Source organism: Aricia agestis, chromosome 11, assembly GCF_905147365.1.
Source record: "Aricia agestis chromosome 11, ilAriAges1.1, whole genome shotgun sequence".
In the NCBI taxonomy this organism is placed as follows: Eukaryota; Metazoa; Arthropoda; class Insecta; order Lepidoptera; family Lycaenidae; genus Aricia; species Aricia agestis.
This window is the reverse complement of record NC_056416.1, coordinates 14,691,892-14,715,118: the sequence shown is the minus strand read 5'-3', so window position 1 is coordinate 14,715,118 and position 23,227 is coordinate 14,691,892. Positions and strand designations below refer to the sequence as shown.

The 23,227-nt window shown below is 35.9% G+C and overlaps 2 protein-coding genes and 2 long non-coding RNA genes across 7 annotated transcripts in view; 1 reads left to right on the top strand and 3 right to left on the bottom strand.

Moving 5' to 3' along the window:
- LOC121731759 (vacuolar protein sorting-associated protein 13D) overlaps positions 1-23,227 on the bottom strand; it is a 60,268-nt gene that overhangs the window by 24,050 nt on the left and 12,991 nt on the right. Inside the window, exons 22-32 of the mRNA XM_042121357.1 lie at positions 22,771-23,170; positions 22,414-22,550; positions 4,395-4,757; positions 4,078-4,216; positions 3,440-3,701; positions 2,983-3,145; positions 2,510-2,711; positions 2,064-2,234; positions 1,225-1,379; positions 661-965; positions 297-434 (exon numbers count right to left, since the gene is read on the bottom strand). Of these exons, the coding sequence (XP_041977291.1) occupies positions 297-434; positions 661-965; positions 1,225-1,379; positions 2,064-2,234; positions 2,510-2,711; positions 2,983-3,145; positions 3,440-3,701; positions 4,078-4,216; positions 4,395-4,757; positions 22,414-22,550; positions 22,771-23,170 (2,435 nt within the window). The remainder of the gene's footprint in view (positions 1-296; positions 435-660; positions 966-1,224; positions 1,380-2,063; positions 2,235-2,509; positions 2,712-2,982; positions 3,146-3,439; positions 3,702-4,077; positions 4,217-4,394; positions 4,758-22,413; positions 22,551-22,770; positions 23,171-23,227) is intronic.
- On the top strand, positions 7,847-22,279 carry LOC121731763. Of its 2 annotated transcripts, XR_006036287.1 has the most exons (5): positions 7,847-7,859; positions 20,841-20,880; positions 21,310-21,386; positions 21,753-22,058; positions 22,265-22,279. It is a non-coding gene; the product is annotated as an uncharacterized LOC121731763 (long non-coding RNA). The 2 variants fall into 2 exon arrangements; XR_006036286.1 differs by lacking the exon at positions 7,847-7,859 and having other exon boundaries at positions 20,696-20,880.
- Positions 12,350-13,524, bottom strand: LOC121731764. Its single transcript, XR_006036288.1, has 2 exons — positions 13,101-13,524; positions 12,350-12,996 (listed from the first exon to the last, which is right to left on the bottom strand). It is a non-coding gene; the product is annotated as an uncharacterized LOC121731764 (long non-coding RNA).
- LOC121731762 lies at positions 17,544-18,751 on the bottom strand. Of its 3 annotated transcripts, none has more exons than XM_042121362.1 (3): positions 18,591-18,746; positions 18,287-18,489; positions 17,544-17,965 (listed from the first exon to the last, which is right to left on the bottom strand). In XM_042121362.1, exons 1-3 carry the CDS (start codon positions 18,654-18,656, stop codon positions 17,617-17,619), a joined length of 618 nt encoding a protein of 205 aa, XP_041977296.1. In that variant the 5' UTR covers positions 18,657-18,746; the 3' UTR covers positions 17,544-17,616. The 3 variants fall into 3 exon arrangements, 2 of the variants coding, with proteins under 2 accessions (XP_041977296.1, XP_041977297.1); XM_042121363.1 differs by having other exon boundaries at positions 17,545-17,965; positions 18,287-18,487; positions 18,575-18,744; XR_006036285.1 differs by having other exon boundaries at positions 17,750-17,965; positions 18,287-18,487; positions 18,571-18,751.

Genomic DNA, 23,227 nt, shown 5'->3' with positions numbered 1-23,227 from the left:
AAACATTAATAAGTGACTAATCGTTATCCTGAAAGAGTAAATGCTGGTCAAGTTTGTGTGTAATAATTTTTAATGTATTAAAAAACTAGATCAAAATCGGTCTACCCGTTTGGATGATACGATGCCACGGACACAAACACATACACACAGACAAAAAGACAAACACGTGAATCTTATAACAACCCTCTTTTTTCGTCGGGGGTTAACAATAAGTCTTACATGATTATACGTTATGAGGATGACATTAAAACGTGTTAAAAACCTCTATAAAAAGATACAAATTACAGAGTACTCACAGGTGCTGCAGGTCAGGGTCAGAGGCGGGTAGGGGCGCCTGCATGATGAACTGGTTGGCCGCCTCCCACCAGTCCAGGATCGCCATCAGCCGCATATTGTTGATGAGAATCGTGTACGCAGACGAATCCGGTCGCTTCCTGGGTAAGACAGGAAACCCATTTGAGTTAATAAGGTAACTAAGGCTGTGCAAACTAATTAAAGAGAGGTGAGTGCACAAATCATAAGTTAAGTGCAATAATAGTTATTACGACCATTACCAAATCATAACCATCATTTATTTGCCTACAAATTATAATGTAGGTTACAAAATATTACACGAAATAAACTAAGTAAAATTTTTACTTAAAGCTTTCGAATCCTCACCTCGCATGCACCTCGGCCTGTACACTGTGGCGTTGCTCGGGCAGCGGCGCGACAATATGGCTGAACACGTTCGCGCGGCGGTTGGCGGGCTCGGCGGCGTACCGCGTGTCGCTCACCAGGATCTCAGCTGACACCAGGTCGATGTCCTGACTGAGGTCAGAGTATGACTCCACGAGGAGGCGTGACTTGATGAAGTTGACACACGCGAGCGCCGCCTCCCCCTCCGCCCCGCTCCCGCCCGCGCCCGCCCGCAGCTGCACGATCACGTCCTGCAGCTCTAATTTCAATGACCACGTCGTCCATACCTATGACATTATTTATTTAATAAATAGTAGCTATAATCGTGTCACAGTTCGCATTAGCCCACCATGACAATAAAAATATTTATATAGTGGAAAACTTAATATTTTTTGTCTTTTTCGATAGGACAGAAATTGTAACATAATGACTAAAAGATAGTGGTGACACTTTGGAACAGTTTGAGGGCCACCACAAAAAGTTCGAATGAAGACAAATTAATTTCACAACTTTTTTGTGTTTTTAATTTGTCTGCACTGTATTTACCTGATCGTGTTGCATGGGTCTCGGCGGAGGAGGGAGCAACTCATCGCACGGCTCGGCGAGATTGTGCGCCAACACGCCCCGCACTAGCCGGTACTGCGCCGCGTCCAGCGCCAGCCGCAGCGTCGACAGTCGCCCGTGCACGCTCATATCCGCCACTGGCGGCATACGGTTAATGACAGTTAAACGTATTTTTAAAATTAGAATACGAGTTGTAATATGGGCTTTTCACCCACATCCTTTTTTGTTCTAAACTTTAATGCTTATCTTAATCTAATTATAGTTTATCGCGCGTCAGGACCTACCAATAAATGTAGCTAGACTTTCGCCTACACTGTACTGTATTATTATTATTATTACTGGATCAGAAATGTCGAGTTTCATTAATGCAGTACAATAAGGTTTTGTCTATGTCGTGAGTTATTTAACACCAGCCTGCTTAGACACATTAATCCTTCGATCGTGGATTCCTGGAAATCTATTGTTATTCTATTGTGTCTCGCTCACCGGTGAACTTGATGGGTTAAATAGCTTTTAGTGACGGTGCTACAAGTATATAATATCTATAACTATTTTATCATTGTTAAGTATATTGATGAGGTTAAAAAAACATTAGAAATACAAATAAAACCGATCGCTATAGTTGCTAATTTTTACAATAGGCATAATAACTATTTTTTTTATTCTCGTCGGTAAAGGACCATTCAAAAATAGAAACATCGGTGAGAGAATTATTCTGGTTTAAATAATTTCCAAGATATCACAATTCAAAAATCTCATAAAATAGACCTTCCCGAAATGCTCCATTCGAACTATATTGATCATAATTTGAGGAAAAGTACCGTTATGCGTGTCGCTGCAGTTGCGTTCAATCTGCAGGCAGAGCTCGGCGGGCGCGGGCAGGAGCGGCGCGCCACACCGCCGCAGCGAGCCGCCCGACGCACCGCCGCGCACGCACCATAACGACAGACCCTCCGCGCGCACGCTCCGCACGTCCAGTAGCTCGCGGTACTCTGATGTTACACAACAAATTTTTGTATCGTAATAAATTTAACACATTTCAATTTCTTCGATTTAATTGTTTTTTTAACACATGAAAAATATTATACAGCTTACTAAGTTAGATTTTATTTTAATTGAAGATATATTAAAACTGGTAGCTATTAAAACAGAATAGAAGAACGACTTAAAAGTTTCCACTAATATTAAGTATTAGTTAAACTAGAGTAAAAGACAAAATCGATAGCTAGAAGGAAACAGAATATAACATAATTTGAAAAATACATACCGCAAGTGGGATCTCTCAGGGTGCTTATAGTGTCAGGGTCGTCAGCGTAACAGAATCTGTTGGTGAGCGTTAGCAGCTGTAGTTCAGCTGCGAGCGCGGCGCGGCTGCGGCCCGACACCGGTAGTACTATGAGCGGCGCCGTACAACGCAGCGACAACGACATGCGCTGTGGCGCGCTTGACCGACGGACTGCACGTGAAACCTAAAATGAGAAACTTCTATAATCTATAGGTCGTTTTCAGTAAAAAATGACATGTTTTATTATTTTATTTTATTTTTGATCGGTTGGCTGTTTACCATTACACAAGTTTAACTTTGCATGGAAATAGACGACGTAATGTACTACACTGCCTGCTTTACGATTTACACTTCCTGCTTTACGTAACTATCAATGTGTAAAACATGCTAGGTTATTCAAATTCCAGTATAACTGTATGACTTTCTTCGAGTGAGAGAGAGCGAGCAATTGTTACCTTGCGGCGCGCCTGGGCGATCACTCGCCTCAGCAGACTAAAGTCCGTGGCGAAGGCCTGCAACTCCAACACAAAGCGTCGCGTATGCACGTACGTCAGCGGACCCATCTCCAGCGACAAGCTTGTCTCGTAGCCCGCCGCCGCCGCCTCCGATGGACTCAGCCTAGATCATTGACACAAATCATTACAGTATTTTGTTTTGAGTAAACACATTTTAGTTTATTTTAGAAAAAGTTCTTTGAAAAGTGGAAATGGTGTGAGGAATGAAATTACTATCAGAGAAGCCGATTCACAGGCAAGCGGAACAACGTCATTTGGCCTGGTCAATTCAATGTAAGTTTTTATCTGTTGGCTGGGTTTGATATAACGCGACCAAATTACTAACATGGGTCTACTATCCGCCTACAAAGCAACTTCTCTGATAGAACTTAAAAGAATGGAGCAAACGTTACCTTACCTGTGGTAGTTCAACGTAAGGGCATCTGCGGTGCGTGTACGCAGACGGTCACGCCACAGCACGGCGCGCGGCGCGAGGTCAGAGAGCGTGAGCGCACCCAAACGCGCCCGTACTAGCCGACTGGCGCCAGTGGTGGTGGAGCATACGCGAACGCGCGACACGTGAGCTCGGCAGGCGTCCCCCCGCGCCCCCACCACCACCACCCACAGCGAGCGAACACACACCTCCAGCTCGCCCGCCTCGCTCGACGACTCGCTGGGAACTAAACGCCAGAACATTAAAATATACATGAACTAGTTCCAACATACGTACTCGTTTATTTATAAGCTAGCGGGCCTAATAGACGTTGTCCCGTCATTCATAACTATGATTTTTTTATTGACGATTTAATGAGTTTAGATTGTCACAAGCATTAAGAAGTGACGCTACGTCATTTGAACTAAATAATTCTATACAGTGGGATAGTATTCTTAAATTTTCTAAATTTCCACGTAATTTTCCTGTAATATGGACCTCCGACATTAACAAACACAACAAAAAGCAATAAGGAAAATTGATTCAGCTATTCTCGAGATTAGAGCTCAGCAAAACATTCATCTGTTCATTTTTATATTTTAGATAGATAAGTACGTACGTACCAGGCTGGGAGCCATCGGCAGGTCTCTCGGGCTCGGCGTCATCGCCGGCCACACCGAAGAAGTCCAAAACTGCGACCCAGCTGTCGATGCTCAGTACCAACTTGAGACAGTTGAAATCTACTTTTGTCGTTTTAGACACCTGGATAATTGAATAAAACATTAAGATTTATATATTTATTTTTTAAGTCTACAGCATATATGCATCATGTAAAAACTTAACATTTTAAACAAGACAAATTAAAGTGCACATACATTACAAGCCAGATATTAAAAGCCATAAAATATTACAAGTTTATTGCACGAGTAAACTTTTTCACCTTTGCTTCAGCGTCAGTAGCGTCGTGTCGCGGCAGGCGCGTGTGCACGCAGACCCACACGAGGTTATCATCTGAAGAACGCACAGGCGAGCTGGGCGGAGTCGGGCCGCAGCGCTGCTCGGTGGGCGAGGCCGTGGGCGAGGGACGCGCGACGGGGGCGGGGTGACCGGGTTGGGCGGGCAGGGAACGGGCGCGGACGCGGCGCGGCGGTCGCACACGCAACTCGCTCACGAAGTCCGGGCAAGACGCCGATACGTACACGGCCTTACGCGGTGCCGGCGGCGAATGCGACACCATTAGCATGCGGTGCGTCGACTCCGGTGGCTGCGTTAGGTCTTCCATCGTGATGGAGTGCAATGACACCTATGCACACAAATATTTTTTTTACTTGAGAGCTCTCGATAAATGAATGAATGAATGAATGAATATTCTTATAAACTAAATAAATTTTATGTGTGTGTGTTATTATCGTGACCGCCACCGTTACGACAATCACGTTTATTGTTATTCCTCCGATAACATATTAAAATATTTTTAACACAGATCGTTTCTCTTAAAACATTTTTTTCATTATAATAAAATTGTCATCTTACTTCAAAATCAAATAAATCATACTTTCTCTTTGGAACTTATACCAGCCTACTCTATAACAAGAGTAGGGAGTTATTGGGCATTCTGTCCCACCTCCGTTCGCTCGCGCGCTCGCTCACTTTGGTGAAGGTGGGACAGAATGCCCAATAACTCCTGTTCGTTTATGCATCAACTGATGGTAAATGAAATGACATGCTCACGACATGCACCTCTGTCCGCTCGCGCCCTCGCTCACTTTGGTGTGTCAGTGTGCCACTTACGTTTATGCATCAACTGATGGTAAATGAAATGACACGCTCATGACATGCACCTCTGTTCGCTCGCGCCCTCGCTCTCTTCGGTGTGTCAGAATACCCAATAACTTCTGTTCGTTCATGCATCAAGTGATCAAAAATCGCTTCTCATCGATGATTGGACGGCTGAAAAATCTAGAGAGCTATTATAGGAACATTGAATTTCGTATGTTTGAAGCTATCTGTTTATATGAGTCAACACACTGCATGATTATCATTTTGTCATAATCCACTAATCACAGTGGTCGATTGGATTAAACAGATATGAAATTTCTGAAACAAAAAGAATCACTTAAATTAGAATGTGTCTGTCCTGCAGTTAAAAATGAAGTTAAGCGACATGGAAATTTACTACCAAATACCATTCGCAGTATTGTTTGTGGTCCCTCAAACTGTGGGAAAACAAATTTAGTAATCAGTTTGTTACTACACCCGAATGGTCCACGATTCAGAAACCTTTATGTGTATTCAAAGTCTTTGTATCAACCTAAATACGTCTTTTTAGAAAAAGTATTGGAAAAAGTTGAGGATACATCGTATCACAAGTATAATCATAACAGTGAAATTTTAAGTCCACAAGAAGCCTTACCTAATTCTATCATAATATTTGACGATGTTGCATGCGAAAATCAAAATAATATACGTGATTATTTTGCTATGGGTCGTCACAAAAATATTGATTGCTTTTATCTTAACCAAACTTATACTAAAATACCGAAACAACTAGTAAGAGATAATGCCAATCTCATCATATTGTTTAAACAAGACGAGATTAATCTAAGACACATCTACGATGAACATGTAGGGTCTGATATGACGTGGTCGCAATTCCGTGAAATGTGTTCAACTGTGTGGAGTAAACCGTACAGTTATGTGGTAATCAATAAGGATTGTGAACGAAATAATGGTTGTTACAGAATGAAATTTGATACATTTATAATAGTGGATTAATTTATTCTATAAAGCTTATACGTACCCCACTACGTAGTAGTATAACTTGAGACATCAATCAGAGTAGAATTCTTAACATGGAGCGGAATCTTAAGGAACAAATTGTGAAATCAGCGTCTGCAGTGAAAAGAAAGGTAGAAATGATAAAAAATACTAAAAACACAAATGACATGGCACTGGAGACGATATTTCAACCGATCGTCAGTCCGCTAAAATTATTAGCAAGCAAAACTGAAAAAAAACGTCATGAAGAAGACGAAGAAGAATCTTCAAATCGTTCACATGAAAAATTTGAAGAATCTGAGACGGATCTTGATGATGAAGAAAATTCAGATAATGACGACTTTAGTTCTAAAACACCTGACAAAACGCTTACTACATCACCTTCTGAGGATAATGATATCCATGAGAACTCATTTAAATCTATTCAATCATCACCGAGTATCGCAAACGATTCTTTGTCTTGGTCTGTATCGTCTGAAGCGCTGAAAGAAGATATACCATATGGAGTAAGAAGTGAACGAGGAAAACTTTGGCTAGGCAAAACCCGTTTACATGATGATGGAAAAGTTCTGAAAATTAGAAGCCGCTCTTTAAAAAAAACTTCTGGTCTGGCAGAATTGTTGTACAAAAAAAAACCTAATTTAGATATTATTACAGAGGAAGACTTACAAAATTATAAATTGCTACTCATCGACACAAATGCACATAAACGTAACTGGAAACCATCGAACCAAATAAATGGTAATAAAGGGTTCAAATATACTCACGTGATAAAGCCACTATTTAAATTCGCTAGAAATAATACCAGTAGCGTAGAAAGTCTTCAGCGAGGTGAAGGAATCAACATTTTGAAAGAAGTTAAGAAAGACACTGATTTAGTATACTGGAATGATCCTAATGAGTTAGTTGAGAGACTAAAAATATTACTTGCATCTCGGGCAGCTGGTAATACGGGATTAGATAATGAAGTTAATGCCATACTTGAAGAAATGAAGGAAGCTGGTATCATTAAAAAAATGAAATATATAAGGCTGCCATCAGGAAAATTTAGCAGTTCTATTACACTGCAGAACCCAGCAAGACGGCAATGAATATAGACAAATTTGGTCATCACGTTCATAAGCGTTTACGATTATCTGAATTTTCTGAAATTCTTAGCGATACATTGGTAAGGTCCGATACAGGGGAATTCGATTTAAAGTCATCGAAATTAAAAGGGGTGCAAATTCCAGAAAAAGACGACGACGCTGTGAATAAAGAATACGTAGATAAAAGTGTCCAAGCCCTTAAAAATGAAATGATGAAAATCCAAAGTAATGTCAGAAACTTTCTTCATAGTTTAGAAAAAATTACTACTACAAATTTTAGTAAAATCTACTACACAAAACAAGAAATCGATAACATGATTGCAGCAAAATCTGTTCAGAATGAGTAAACAAGATATAGTGAATGAACTACACAGAGGAGCGAGACGAAACTTCGCTCGTCGACATACAGTCATTAAAGGTCTGGATGATTTATGGCAAGCTGACCTAGTGGACTTACAAAAATATTCGTCGATTAATAAAGGATTTAAATATGTTCTCATAGTAATTGATGTTTTATCAAAATACGTGTGGGTTAGACCGTTAAAATCAAAATCTAAAAAATTTGTATCAAGTGCTATGTGCAGTATATTATCAGAATCCACACGAAAACCTAAAAACTTACAAACAGATCTAGGTAAAGAGTTTTATAACGATTCTTTTAAGCATTTAATGAAAACTTATAACATAAATCATTATTCCACATGTTCTGTAAAAAAAGCTTCTATCGTCGAACGAGTGATAAGAACTATAAAATTACGTCTTTACAAATTATTTAGTTTATGTGGAAAATATGAATGGTATAAAAATAATTTGAAGTCCGTTGTGCAGAATTATAACAATACTCTGCACCGCATTACAAAACATAAACCAATAGACGTTAACAGTTCAAATCAAAATACAGTTCGATTGAATATTATCAAAAGCCAACAGCCAAAAAAAGTACGCAAAGAATCGTCTTTTCGAGTTGGCGATTTTGTTCGTATAAGTAAATACAAAGGAGATTTTTATAAAGGCTACACCCCTAATTGGTCAACGGAAATATTTCGCATCATAAAAGTCAACGAAACTAGTCCTCAAACGTATCAATTACAAGACAAACATAAACAAAACATTGTTGGTTGTTTTTATGGAAAAGAATTACAAAAAACTAAATTTCCTGATATTTATCTTATCGAAAAAGTTCTAAAGAAAAAAGGCAACAAACTTTTTGTGAAGTGGTTAGGATTGAGTGCCGAAGAAAACAGTTGGATAGATAAAAGTGAATTAGTTATTTAGATATATAAAGCACATAATCAGTGCTATATCACAATACATACTTATCAATGAAGGAAGGTAGTGGTGTAATCAATAACTTGATAGACCATTTACCGTTTGAGTTGCATTTACCTGGATATCAATTTTGCGGTCCTGGGACGAAACTTCAAAAACGAATACTACAAGGCGATCGAGGAGTTAACAAATTGGATGAAGCTTGCATGCATCACGATATTGCTTATATAAATAAAGATCCTAGTGCTCGACGTAAAGCTGATTTAGAACTTTTGAGTATGGCAAAGAAGAGGTTGAAATCAAAAGATGCTGGTAAGGGAGAAAAGATTGCCTCGTGGATAGTAAAAAATGCTATGAAAACAAAAATCAGAGCTGGAAGTGGTATTAAATCATTTAAGAAAGGTATTAAAAAAATACATGCCCATTTAAAAAAACTTAAATCCAAGGATCATCACTCTGCTATAAAATATGCGTATGCAGCTGCGAAAAAACTGTTCAGCAAAAAGAAAGGAATATGTTTACCACGTATAATTCCACTTCCAAAATGTGGTGGACTTTTACCGCTTATTCCTATTTTTGCGGGATTGTCGGCGTTAGGTTCATTAGCAGGAGGTGCGGCAGGTATAGCCAAAGCCGTAAACGATTCTAAAGCGGCACAAAAGAGTCTCCAAGAATCTGAAAGACACAACAGAATGATGGAAGCGGTCGCTCTTGGAAAAGGATTATATATTAAACCTCATAAAAAAGGAGCAGGGTTATATTTGAACCCATCAAAAAACTAATTAGGCGGCTGCCCAGGCGTGCGCTCACGAATTTAGACATATTGGATTATGCTAGTGATATTCCATACTTTCGCGGCGTTTACATGAGAGATAAGTTGCCTTTAAAACCTAGAAAAATAGAATGTGGAATTGTAAATTTAGATAGTAACGTGAATCCTGGCACACATTGGGTAGCCTATGTAAAACAAAACAGCTACGTAGAATACTATGATAGCTTTGGTAATTTAAAACCACCATTAGAACTGATGAAATATATGTATAATTTGCCCATAAACTATAATTATAACAGACATCAAGCATTTGGAACAACAAACTGTGGTCATCTATGTATTAAATTTTTAAAAAAATATTGGAAGAAACATTTAAATAATATTAAAAATAAATAAACGTGTCAGTATCAAAATGTCTTTCACTGTATCTATAACCGGGAGCGGAGCCTCTTTGACGACAAACTATTCTCCGACGTTGGAACTTCTTGGAGACTATGAATGTGGTCTTTTGCACTTTTCAACTTTCAACTCTATACCTAATATTGATGGACGAAACAACAAGTTTTATTACGGTGATAATGAAATGATCGAAATTCCTGAAGGGTCCTACGAGCTTCAAGATATTTGTGATTATTTGAAAACTAACATAAAAAATACACTGCTTAAACTAAGATGCAATAATAACACATTGAAAACAAATATATTTTGTTCTAAAGACGTTCATTTTAATAAAGATGATTCAATTGGCAACATACTAGGCTTTGGAATGGAAACAATAAAAGCTAATATAAGCACTGATTCACAGTATCCTGTCAGCATTCTATCAACAACTATCGTGAGGATTGAATGTGATGTAGTTAGTGGTTCATTTGTGAACGGAAAAGCAAGCCATATTATTTACGAATTTGTACCTAATGTACCTCCTGGTTATCGAATAATAGAAATACCAAAAAATTTAATTTATTTTCCAGTCAATCAAACTTCTATTAGTTCCATCAATATACGACTGTTAGACGCTGATAACAAAGAAATAAATTTACGAGGTGAAGAGGTACAATTGTATTTACATTTTAGAAAAAAATGATAAATTTTCATAAAACCCCTGCCTTATCAAATGTCCAAGTCAGTCCTAAAAGATCTTCTCACAAAGACACACGACAGCAGTTAAAAAAGAAGCTTACCAAAAGCAATAAAGAATACCTCAAGCTAATTGGTTTAATAAAATGAATATTTTAAACATATCTCAACAAACCTCATACGACAACAGCATCGAAAGTTTTGAGTATCATTCGTACAGACCGTATGTAACAAGTTTCAACAAGAATGATGAAATACGAATCCCCATCAATCAACAAGACCTATATGTGCTGCCTTCGCTCAGCAGTTTGTATATCGAAGGCAAAGTAATTGTCTACAACAGGACAACTAAAGAAAAGGTTTCAAATGTACATTTCGTTAATAATCCAGCGTTATTTCTATTTCAAGACATAAGATATGAATTAAATGGAGTAGAAATAGATAAAATAAAAAACGCAGGTGTAACTACGACCATAAAGTCTTATCTGTCCTTAAATGAAAACGAATCAAAATATGCTCGAGTTTGGGGGTGGTCGCCAGAAGGTATAAATAATACAAGTGGTGGAGAATTTTCTGTATCCATTCCTCTAAACAAGATTTTAGGATTTGCGGAAGATTATGAAAAAATTATCATTAACTGCAAACATGAGTTAGTGTTGCTTAGATGTAACACTAACCTTAATGCAATCAAGTTGAAAACAGGAGAAGTTTTGGAAGATATTGTTATAAGTAAAATTATCTGGAGAGTACCTCATATTAAAGTATCTGACCGCGAAAGAATAAATTTACTAAAACAATTAGAAAAAGATCGAGCTATTCCATTAGCATATCGTAACTGGGATTTATACGAGTATCCATTATTACCCAAAACTCGTAAACATACTTGGTCCATTAAAACTTCATCTCAAATAGAAAAACCGCGATTTGTTGTATTAGCTTTACAAACCAACCGCAAAAACAACAGTGAATTGTCGATGGCGGAGTTTGATCACTGTCACGTACGTGATGTGAGAGTGTTTTTAAATTCGTCATACTATCCATATGAGGGATTAAACGTCAGTTTTACAGAAGACAAATTTACTTTATTATACGAACAGTATGCCAGATTTCAACAGTCGTATCACGGACGTCGGTCAGAGCCGTTGATGAGTTTGAAAGAATTCAGAGACGTTGCTCCCTTATTCGTTATCGACTGTTCGCGACAGCACGAAACGTTAAAAGGCTCAATCGACGTGAGAGTAGAAATCGAAACAGACCAAGAAATACCTGATCAGACAGCTGCATATTGTCTGATTTTAAACGACTGCATATTTGAGTATAAGCCTTTGAGTAATATCGTTAAGAAAATATCATGAATAGTAATACAATAATCGTTGACTTACAAGGATTTAAAAATAATAATAACGACTTTTTAGTAAAAGAATTATGTATAGCCACTCGACAGCATACACATACATTTTATGTTAAACCACCATACCCATTCTCAGCGCTAACCGATGATGAAAAAAAGAATGTTCGGTGGTTAGAAAGAAATAGAGGGTTTCGATGGAGCGAAGGCTATATCGATTACAGAGAATTCAGAAGAATTATTAAACCTTACTTAAAAGACCGAAACATTATCGTAAAAGGTGAAGAGAAAGTGAAATGGGTGAAAGAACTGTGTGATCATAATAATATTGTAGATATAAGTTACAAAGACATTCCAAGATTTAACATTCTGTACGATCTGTATTGTAAGGAAGAATCGTATAACTGTTTTATTCATAAGAAGTATTGTGCATTAAAAAATGTATTATGTTTAAAAAAATGGTGTTTAGAAAATAATGTACACTTTCAATAAAAAATAACTTATATTTATTGCTTTTTATTTAAATAATTAAAGTTGAATGAAATAGAAATAAAACAAATATATTCACATCACACATACAATTTATTTAAGCAATAATTACGTACACATTAATTTACAAAACAAACCCTAACTTATATTATTTTCATACAAATTATATATCTTGCAATTTTATCGACTTATTATTCATTCTAAAGTCTATTGCGACCCTACAGCTAAAACAAATACTTAATACCAAAGTAAACTAAAACCAACTCGTATAACTGTAATTACATATTTTTTTTGATATATTACTGACTAACTTCTCGGTTTGGTCCATTATTTCATCACCGTTTTCATTCACAACATATTGTGCGGATAACAAAAAATTATCATCGTCTATACTGTCACAATGTTGCTGGGATCCATCTAAATCAAACACTGAGATCTTTATCAGACGGAAACCTTTTTTGGGAACGCTGTTTACCACAAACGAATGAACTGGGATATTATGTAGTTTACTTAGTGCACTTTTAGAAACACATTTTTTTCTTAATTTTGCTGGACGACGTTCCCGAATCTCAGCGTTCGGCTTTTGCTGAGCTTTCATTTTTAAAAACTCTTCAGTAAATCCTTCCAAAGGATCTTGAGCATACTGGAAAGTATCCCCATATTCATGTCGGTAGACATTGTCTTCGGATGTAGCAGTCAAATCTTCTACGCGTTCCATTATCTGTAAAAAAAGAAAATATTTAACACCAAATCAGCAATCTTTGGAATTAACGATTATTTTTTAAATGTATTTTAATGACTTAAATCAATAATAAATCAACTTACCGTTGTGTAGTCAGGTCCAAGACTCTATTACCAAAAAATACGTAAATTATGTACACGTGAGTAACTATAATATAAGTTAAGTTTTGTTTTGTAAATTATGTAGACGTGAGTAACTAATTACAGTGCTTATCGACGCAAGAATGAATACTAAAACAAAGTCTTCACATTATTATAGTGATTGCATCATGTAGGTGGCATTATTATGAATGAGGACTCATGTTACAAACAGTACCGCGCGCTCATATATACGTAGCGTAGGTTGTACTACCTGTAGCCCTAGCATGGCCACCAGTAGAAACGCGAAAGTATAGACAAACTGTGGACTTGAGGTGCCATTCCGATCTTTAACGCGACTAATTGCGACCGACAAAAATTCAATTATAATGCCACTTTATGACAGATTATAGCCTATGTCATAAAGTAGGATATTATTTGAATTTTTAGGACTATAGTCTGTCATAAAGTGGCATTTTAATTGAATTTTTCGGAACGAAAAAAGATCGGAATGACACCTCAAGTCCACAGTTTGTCTATACTTTCGTATTTGTACTGGCGGCCATGCTAGGGATATTGGCATGCGCGCGCGGCACGTGTGGATTCAGATTACTCAAGTAAAGCATGTTTCAACTTGATAAAACTTTACGTTACTTGAATTTAGCATCAGCCTGCAGGTTTGCTTGCAAAATCTATGTAGTTGAGAAATAATAAATAAAACAAATTTATTTAGTAAATGATATTTTATTTCTAAATCTACATAATATACATACTAAATACACAGGTTATGCTAAGAAAGTAAATAATACAAAGAATTTCTTAATTAGGTACAGCTTATTAAATCTAGTTAAAAGTTAAATATACTAGTATGTCCCCATGATTTAGTTGAAATTTTATCTTTAGATATGACTCTCTTGTCATCATCACCAGACAGAGCAACTTTCTTCACAGCACATGTGTACAACTCGTGTTTTATTGACTTAAATAAAACATTTGTTTTATGAACAATGTTGCCTTCGTACAGAGTTTTTTGGTAATCAGTAACATTGAAATTGCTGACAATATTTTTCTTAATTCCTTTCGCTTTTTTGATTGTGCTATTTATGGTTTTAATACAATATAACTTTGAACGAAGGCCTACAAATTCACTTATGATTTTACCCGCCATTTCATCCTTGAACAAACCAGGAACTTTTTTATTTTGAATGGGTAAATCATATTGATTAGTATTACAAAAATTACTAGTATCAAAGTAAGGCAAAAAATGTTTTTTTATGTCATCATAAAAATCATGGGTCCGTATATGATATACAAAACTATCAGTGTCCGTGTAACACATCTGTACATTATTTTTATAAAAAGGTTTAATAACAGAGTAATGAAAGTTATACATATGACTTTTTGACAATTCTAGTACGGTAAAACCAATGTATATTGGTTTATCCAAAATTATTTGATCAGAGTTTAATTGTACCGCAACTAGATTTTCACTAAAAATTGTCACGCTATGGAAATTTGGACGAGCGATAAGCTTTTGTGCACATTGCCTTTTCTTAGTCACATTATTATTATCAACCCACTGATTAACTAAATGCACATTGACCCTCTTCTCATTATTTTCTAAAGTTTTTCCAAACACACTGTTATTCAAGAGTTTGAAAAAGTCTTGTTCAAATGTTGAGGAACTTTTTTGTCTCAGAGCAGTATTCAAATCAATGTATTGTTTCAAATACGGGCTTTGTCGAAAACTAATCACTCGATGAATTTTCTTTAATATTAAACCATGTTTTAAACATGTTTGCAAGTGAATGTAATGTATAACATACTTAAATTTATCATATAAATTTGGAACTAGTTTGAAAGTTTTCCCCCCGGGTGGAATGCATTTTTCAGAACAAAATGGTAAATCATTATGTAAGTTATGTAAATGTTTAGGATATTGTAAATCCACTTCTAGAATATAACCACACTCTGCATCAATCGGTATTTCGGTTACATTTAATTTGTTGATTTCTTGTTCATTGAGAAATCTGAAATCTGATAATGGTAAATATTGACACATACTATATCCATATAAATTATTACAATCAATATAAGTGACGTAGGAAGGAGATTCTGATGGTTTGTAATTTTCTAAGTAAGGATTATTTGCTTTTGCATGTCTATGAGAGCACAGACATACTCCTCCCCTGATACCACTCTGTAACATGCGCACCATCGACAAGTCATCGATAAGTTCCAATTGTATTCCTGTTTTTAATAACATCGCATCAAAAGATAAACTGGGTGCTGTTAAGTAAAAAGCTGGGTCTAATTGATAGTGTTGCTTGCAAGTCTGTCTAAAATTTTCAAAGATATCTGCCAGTAAAAGCACATCAGTTTTTAGATATAAATCCGTATAACTACCTAAATCTTTGATTTGAAATGTTGACCAAATTAAGCACGCGTGCTGGTAATCCTCATCAGAAATATCATGATCAGTTAGGGAACTATAAAAGCATTCTTTTGGGGGTAGACTTTTTTCGTCATACCGCTTCCACGAGTTCATATATTCGTATGGATAAATGCCTTTACGAGTGAGTAACTGAAATTCATCTTCATCGGGGAAATGATTTTGTAAGTTTTTAAACATTTCCGGTTTTAATGTCTCTGACAATTTACTTAAGCTTGTTCCCAAAAACTTAAATGAATCCACGAATCGAAGTTGAAAAAACTGATTATTCGTAACTGGTACAAATTTGGTAAATGAGATGTAGTTTTCTTTTGTTTTAGGTATTATTTTAATATTACCAGGAACCTCACCTAACGCTTTTATAAAAAGATGACAATCATAACCAGCTAAGTTATGAAAAAAAATGGGGACGAATGAAGGGCGTTTATACTGTAAATTACAAAACGGATGCGCAGCTCCGCGGTAACGACCAGTAACGTGGCAATGGTCACGGACTTTGTCCGAAAAAATAAAATTTTCACAAATATGACAACGTGTGGCATTATCAAAATCAGACTTATCCGCCGTAGAAAATATCATAGGGACTGGTGTACTAAGTATATCAAATATTTTTTGTACGTCTTTAAGAATCGAATCTACAAACTGCTTATCACAACCAGGTCCTCGATATGATACGTACCGATTGTAACTAGGGTCATCACGACAAACAATATAATAACCAAAAGCTATAGGTAAATGTTGGTGCAATGTAGTCGTATTTTTGCTAGAAGAACAGTTAGCTTCAGTATTGGTTTGTAGCATCGACTCAAAATCTGCGTAAATACAAAAAGGCATGTTTTGTTTTCGAGCATAGTTTTTAAATTTAATTACTGAGCCCTTATTTGGGAGGACAGTTACAACGCCTCCACATAAATGGTTTTCAACTTCCTTAGAAGTACTGAAAAATATCAAGCACAAATCACAGAAGTACAATTTGCTGTGATGAGATGTAACTTGGCTTCTAAACAGTCTAGAAGGTTCTTTGATCAAACAATAATGAGAAGTGTTATTATTTTCTAGATACAACAAATGTATAATTTTCTCGTTGCATGTTTTATTAATGTCTGATTTATACAACGGCCCAACAATAGTTTTACTTTTTTTTAAACCATAAATTATGAACTTAATATTAGGATTATTTTTTTCAAAAATTTTAATGTCATGGAAAGTTACAGGAAAAAACATTCCATTTATATTAAATAATTCACGAAAATTAGGATATGATGAAATTCTTTCAGGGTGATTTTTAGCTGGATATAAGGCTGCTGTCACACTCCATAGAAAGCAATGCTGATCTTTATTCATAATATTTAAACACGCCTTTTTAGCCTGAATTGATTTGGGTAAACTGATAAAACTCGAACCGCTAAGTGGTTGATATTTATTGATATTAATCTCAATGTATAAATTATTTAAAAATGTCCACCCACTGTCACGATCCTCAAATTCCTCTATACTAGTTTTTAAATAACTAACTGTTTCCAAATATATTTTTTCAAAATCATAATTACTATGTAATATTTTATTCTTGGTTCCAAAAGATTTTATTTCTTGTGAATTATTGTTGAACTTCAAAAACGTCCCAAATAGTTCGAAATTAACCTTAACACATGAATGTTTAATAAGGTTTTCATCTAAAAGAGATTTTAACTTGTTACGAATTTCGAAAAAAAATATATCTACTGAAGCTAACTGAAGTTGATCAAGAGGTAATATCTTATAAGTTACAATACGATTACGAAATGCAGAGCTGACGATTTCTACACCATCACTGTATTCTATTGTCTTACTACTTTTTCTATGTGAATTACTTCGCAAATGACCTACCCATGATTTACTATGTACAGATACGTTACACGTCGTACAGAAAGGCATTTTTTTATATTAAAAAAGGCAATGCTATCAAAACAATAATACAGTAACCGATATTAATGTAAAAAAAATAAAAAGGTTATAAATCTATTCTAGTATAATAAAAAGAAAATTAATATCTACTATAAATTGATTAACTGTAAACCTACTTAGTAAATTTTATTTTTTGTCACTGTAATGGACGGGCTCTGACTCCTCAAACTCGGTAAAAGCTTGTCCTAAGAAGCCTTGCAGTGCCTCCCAAGACGATGATGACTCGTCGCACTGGAGCTTCACACTTACCAGCGCCGTCTTGTATCGCACATTAGCAGCGTGAGACACGTAGTCCGATTTTTTGTAGATCTTGAGGTCCACAAAATATTCGCCACCGGTCTTCGCAGTCCGACGAGACGTTCCCGTAGAAACTCGGCTGGAGAAGCTTGATATTATTTCCCCGCCACGAGATTTGGGTTCACTGCAACTAGCTTCCTCAGCCCGCAAGATATTGAATAAGTCCGGTCTCCTTGTTCTGTAAAAATACAAAATTAACATATCATTAAAATACAATAATCGAGAAAAAATATTAGTAAAAAAACAAACAAAATAGGAATAAGTGTATTGCACATTCACTTTTGACTGTAAACAATTAGGTGCCTAGTTTTATCAGACTTCAACAGGATACTGAACTAAGTTTTGATAAATAATAAAAAGTAGGAAATCATTGTATGCAAACTGAATTATGGTGGTTGGGACTGTGTTGACTATTACAGACACTTTGTAAGTAATTAAAAACCAGCAGAATCAGAAATAGAATTTCAGCAAACGTAAAGTATATAATAATCGAACTTACCGTGTAGTTATAACTTCGTGCGGCGAGGAGTATTTTCGCTTTCGTTGAGCACTTTTGTCTGATGAGGTGCGGGTCAACTCCAGCGGAGGCGATGAGTCGCGTTGCTTTTCGGGGCCGGCCTTGCGTTTGCTGCTTGACGCCTTTGACTTCTTTTTCGGTGCTACCGACACCACAGATGGGGCCTCAAACTCTGAATCGGACCTATTAAAGAAGAAATATAAATTATTTTCCCATCTTGATGAATTAATCACAAAAAAGAATAATAATATTAATTCTATACTCACTGACATTTTATATTCTTTTATTTCTCGTTGAAATTGAAGACTGGTGCGAAGCCACTTGAAAAATTGTGACTTGTTCCAACGTGCATCGCCTTTTATGTTGGAAAAAGGTCTTTGTCATCAAAAATGTGTAAAAGTTATCAAGCGCGAGTTGATACGTATGTGCGTATGTTTGTCCGTTTTAATGTTATATAATTTTGCTTGATTTTAAATAACAATTACTTAATAATAATTAATCCGTTTTTCGTTTAATTAATGTTTAGTAAAGTTTTTTATTTATTGTTATTTATTCTACATAATATAGTTTATTCTACATTTTTAGGAAATATACTAATATTAATTATATATTATAAGATTTATAAGCAATTCTTAGTTGTTTACTAACGTTATATGGAATGTAAATTTTCTGAAATAAATGGTTTGATTTGATTTGACTGATCATGCATCCAAATTTTCAAAATCTAGATAAGTATCTTTATACATCTGTGCATTTTTTTAAGCATGTTAAATGTTGCATACTTTTATAGCGAATTTAATCTTGAACCAATACCTAATTCCCAAGAAGAGATTAAATTAAATAAATTATTTTGTTTAAACAAGCAAGTAAATCCGAATATTTAATGTGTGTATGTGAATTGTGATAATATGGTAATTATGAAATATAAACGCTTCATAAACGTTATTTAAACTAATGATGCCTTAAGTACAACTTTCGACCTTATTATTGATCAATGTAGCTGAATATGGAATAAAATTGAATAAAGACGAATCTACGTGGCGCGCTCGCTGCGGCGTTTCATTGAAATGCTTTGTAATTGTATCTCTGCCGCTGTCCATAGTAGGGAGGCGAGCAAGCTAATTTTGTAGTTACTCGAGTGACATGGGGACCTAGTAGATTTCGTAGATTAAGTAATGAGGAGAAAAAAATATTATGACAGTGGGGCAATGACAAAATGCAGCTATTTAGAAGTTAAAAAAGTAATTATATATAAAAATTGTCTTAAAAGGGAATTTATTATTCAATTTAAGGAAACAAACATGTAATCGTCAAGCAGGATTAAAAAAATAAATCAAGAAGGCTTTGTTTTTTAAATATGGACTTTAATTTTTGAAAATTTCAAATCTTTATATCTTTCCCTTTACTTTAAGTGCTTTAAATAAAAGCTTATTTGGGGTCTACACAACGTTCTCTATTTTAATCTGACAATTTGATACTTAAAAATATTTTTTTTAACGCCCCACTCAGATAAGCTGATTTCTATACCACGTTAACTAGAGACATGTGGGAAGCATACACAAGCTTAATATAATTAGCTTAATTAAATAAGCTGACGCGCTCGAGCAACTGCAGAAATCCTCTCTTCGGCTCCCCTACCGTAAAACGAGTGTTGGTTTTACAGTATGTATGTGTAATATTATATTCTTGTTTGACAGCTTGCACTTTTTTCCAGATCAGGGATGTGAACTAGAAGCGAGAACTCGATTAAAGAGATAATTTAAGAGGCGATCAGTTTTTACCCTATAAATCCAATAAATTATAAATGAATATTGTGGGTAATAAACATGATTATTTTACCTCCAATCAAATTATGAAAATTATCATCCTTTAAATTCATTTACGCATATATAATATGCGTAACGACATCAATGTGACAATTATTTGTTTCAAAAATTATTTACAAGCACGGTCTATCGATGTTTATAATTCCTTATTTTACTTAGTTATGAATTTGACGCATGGTTTAATTTTTATTGGATAAATCTTATCGAATTTATTCATGTCTTACTGATTATTTGTATAACTATTAATTTGAATTATCGCAACACTATGTTGGGATGGATAACTTCACGTTTCAACACAGGAACATCGTGTGTGCATGTATTTGCGTGCGACTAATAGAGTTACCAACTTTTTTCTATAATACTTATTTATCATATATAGTTATCAACTTAAAAAATATAGTAGATGACAAAAAAAGAAAAAATAAAATAATCACGTGGCACGCACACAATACAATACAACGTTTTTTGGAATAAGATTCATTTTAGCTTGACTGCGTTCTGCTTTACGCAAAATATAGTAGTTTTGCCTACTATTTTTTAGAAATATAGTATTTGATCACTTAAAATAGTAGGATACTATAATATTATATAGTAGGTTTGACAACCCTAGCGACTCAGTCGTTCTGCAGTTCCTATGATTTCCCGTCTTGGCTGATGGCTCATTCATTTGCAACGCAGTGCGCAGAGGTATCATCGTGGTTTCAGCTCAGTACATCAAAAGTGTATGGGAAGATAAAGGAATAGTTAAAAGTAAGTGTAGTAGTTATTGTATTCATTATAGATTTAATTCATTACACAATTATTTAAGTTTTGATTTAAATTGATAATATTTTAGTTTTTGAAATAGATTCATTATTAATAAATAATATTAATAATGTATCAATGTAATAACATTGATACATTTTAAAATTAAATAATTACCAATATATTTATTCGTTACCCATCAAATATTTAAATCTAATGTGGTAGTCTTATTGAATAGTATTTTCCTATATTAGCTTCATGATTTTATTGCATTAACTTTTTTACAGAGTAGGTATGGCAGGGATGAGTTATAAATTTAATTGAATAATGTAATATGATATAAATATCTTACCTTATTCATAAAACACTATTATACTTTTACGTGTGTTGTTTGATGGAAAAAAAAATATATATTTATTTTTTTCATTTTTTCAGATGCTTGAAAATTAGAGAAGTTCATCAAAAATCACAGCGGAACGCAGAAAAAGGATTAGACCAGGCATTATTTAATTGTAAGTAAATTTGAATCTAAATGTATCTAGTTTATTGAATGAGGTTTATGTAGTAGATACCATATTAGAGGTAATTATTTAATCAGAATAATAATTAATAACCGATAGTTATTTTAATAATAACAAATTTAAATATAAAAATTCATAATATATTTCCTGTAAAACTGTTATTGCATAATATAACGTTAAAATTTTCGAGATTATTTGAATGCCAATAAGTCAAAGAAACATAATTAATCCATAATTTTTAGATGAAACATTACTCAAACATCCTTAATCGTCGTCGTAGTTTTAAAGTACTCGTGACTCTAAATGGTGATTTTATGTAAGTGTGGATGTACATAACATTCGGTTTTCTTTTTCCAGATCGGATGATCAATGACGAAGAATTCTACATGACACAAACGAAGACATTATTTTGTTTATTTGTATAAATGCATAAAAAACTGGTGTTTAATTATTGATAAGATCCTAAATTCCTATCCCCTGAAATGTAAGCTTAAACATACTAAACATCATAGTGTGTTAGTATATTTAAGCCGAGGTATGTTTTTTGGTAAAAAAGTAGGTGATCTTACCATGGGCCGTAACCGATCACGAGTTAGGAGTATGATCGGTACGTGATCTTACCCACGGTAAATGGCACACTGACACACCGAAGTTAGCGAGGGCGTGAGCGAACAGAGGTGTATGTCATGAGCATGTCAATTCATTTACCATCAGTTGATGCATAAACGTAAGTGGCACACTGACACACCAAAGTGAGCGAGGGCGCGAGCGGACAGAGGTGCATGTCGTGAGCATGTCATTTCATTTACCATCAGTTGATGCATAAACGAACAGGAGTTATTGGGCATTCTGTCCCACCTTCACCAAAGTGAGCGAGCGCGCGAGCGAACGGAGGTGGGACAGAATGCCCAATAACTCCCTACTAACAAGAAACACCTAAGAGGTAAACCTACATATTATAAACTAATTTTACAATGTCACTAAAAGAAAACTATCAAGAACAAATTAGGTGAGCTACCTGCAGCGTAGTCTCATGCGGCAGGAGATGATCGTGTCGCAGCGTGAACTCGCGGCAGGTGAGCGCCACGAGGCTGCGCTCGCCGCCGCCCAGGTCCGCGCGCAGCTCCACCGTAAAGCTGGCCACCTCGAACGTCACTGCGACAAAATTACAATTACAATAAATATAAATCTTAAAAATACTTGTAATAAAAATATTGAAACAGGGTCTAATTCTGACATTGGAAAAGTCACATAGGGAGGTTAGTATGTTATTTGTATGGTTATTAAGTTTTTTTCTTATTTAAAAATACAAACAGTACAGAATAAAATATAATATTTCTAAGGAATAATATATCATTGTTTTGCGCATTTATACCTAGAAGCGGCGAGTGCTTGGGCGGGAGCGGAGCGGGCAGCGGCGGCGGCTGCAGAGCAGCGCGGAGGGCGGGCTCCAGGCGCAGTGTGGGTACCGCGCCTTCAGCCAACGAACCGGCCTCCACGGGCTGGGGTGGCGGCGGCGCGGGGGGCTCGCCTGGCGCGTCCGACATCCAACGTAGCGTCTCCAGCAGTTGTTCGTACTGCTCCCGACTGGCGGTTACGTGCAGGCCACCCACCACCGCGCCCGCCAGTACGTGCGGGCCGCCCGACGCGCGCGACAGCGACAACCGCAGCGCCGCCTCGTGCAGCACCGCCCGGCCGCGCGACACGTCGTAGATCTCCGACATGCCGTCCGTTGCTGATAGCGCGCCGCCCACCAGCTTGTCGCTTATGTCGAGCTGCACAACATAGTTTCCTATTAGTTATGATGCGTTGCTATTGTTGCACTTACATAA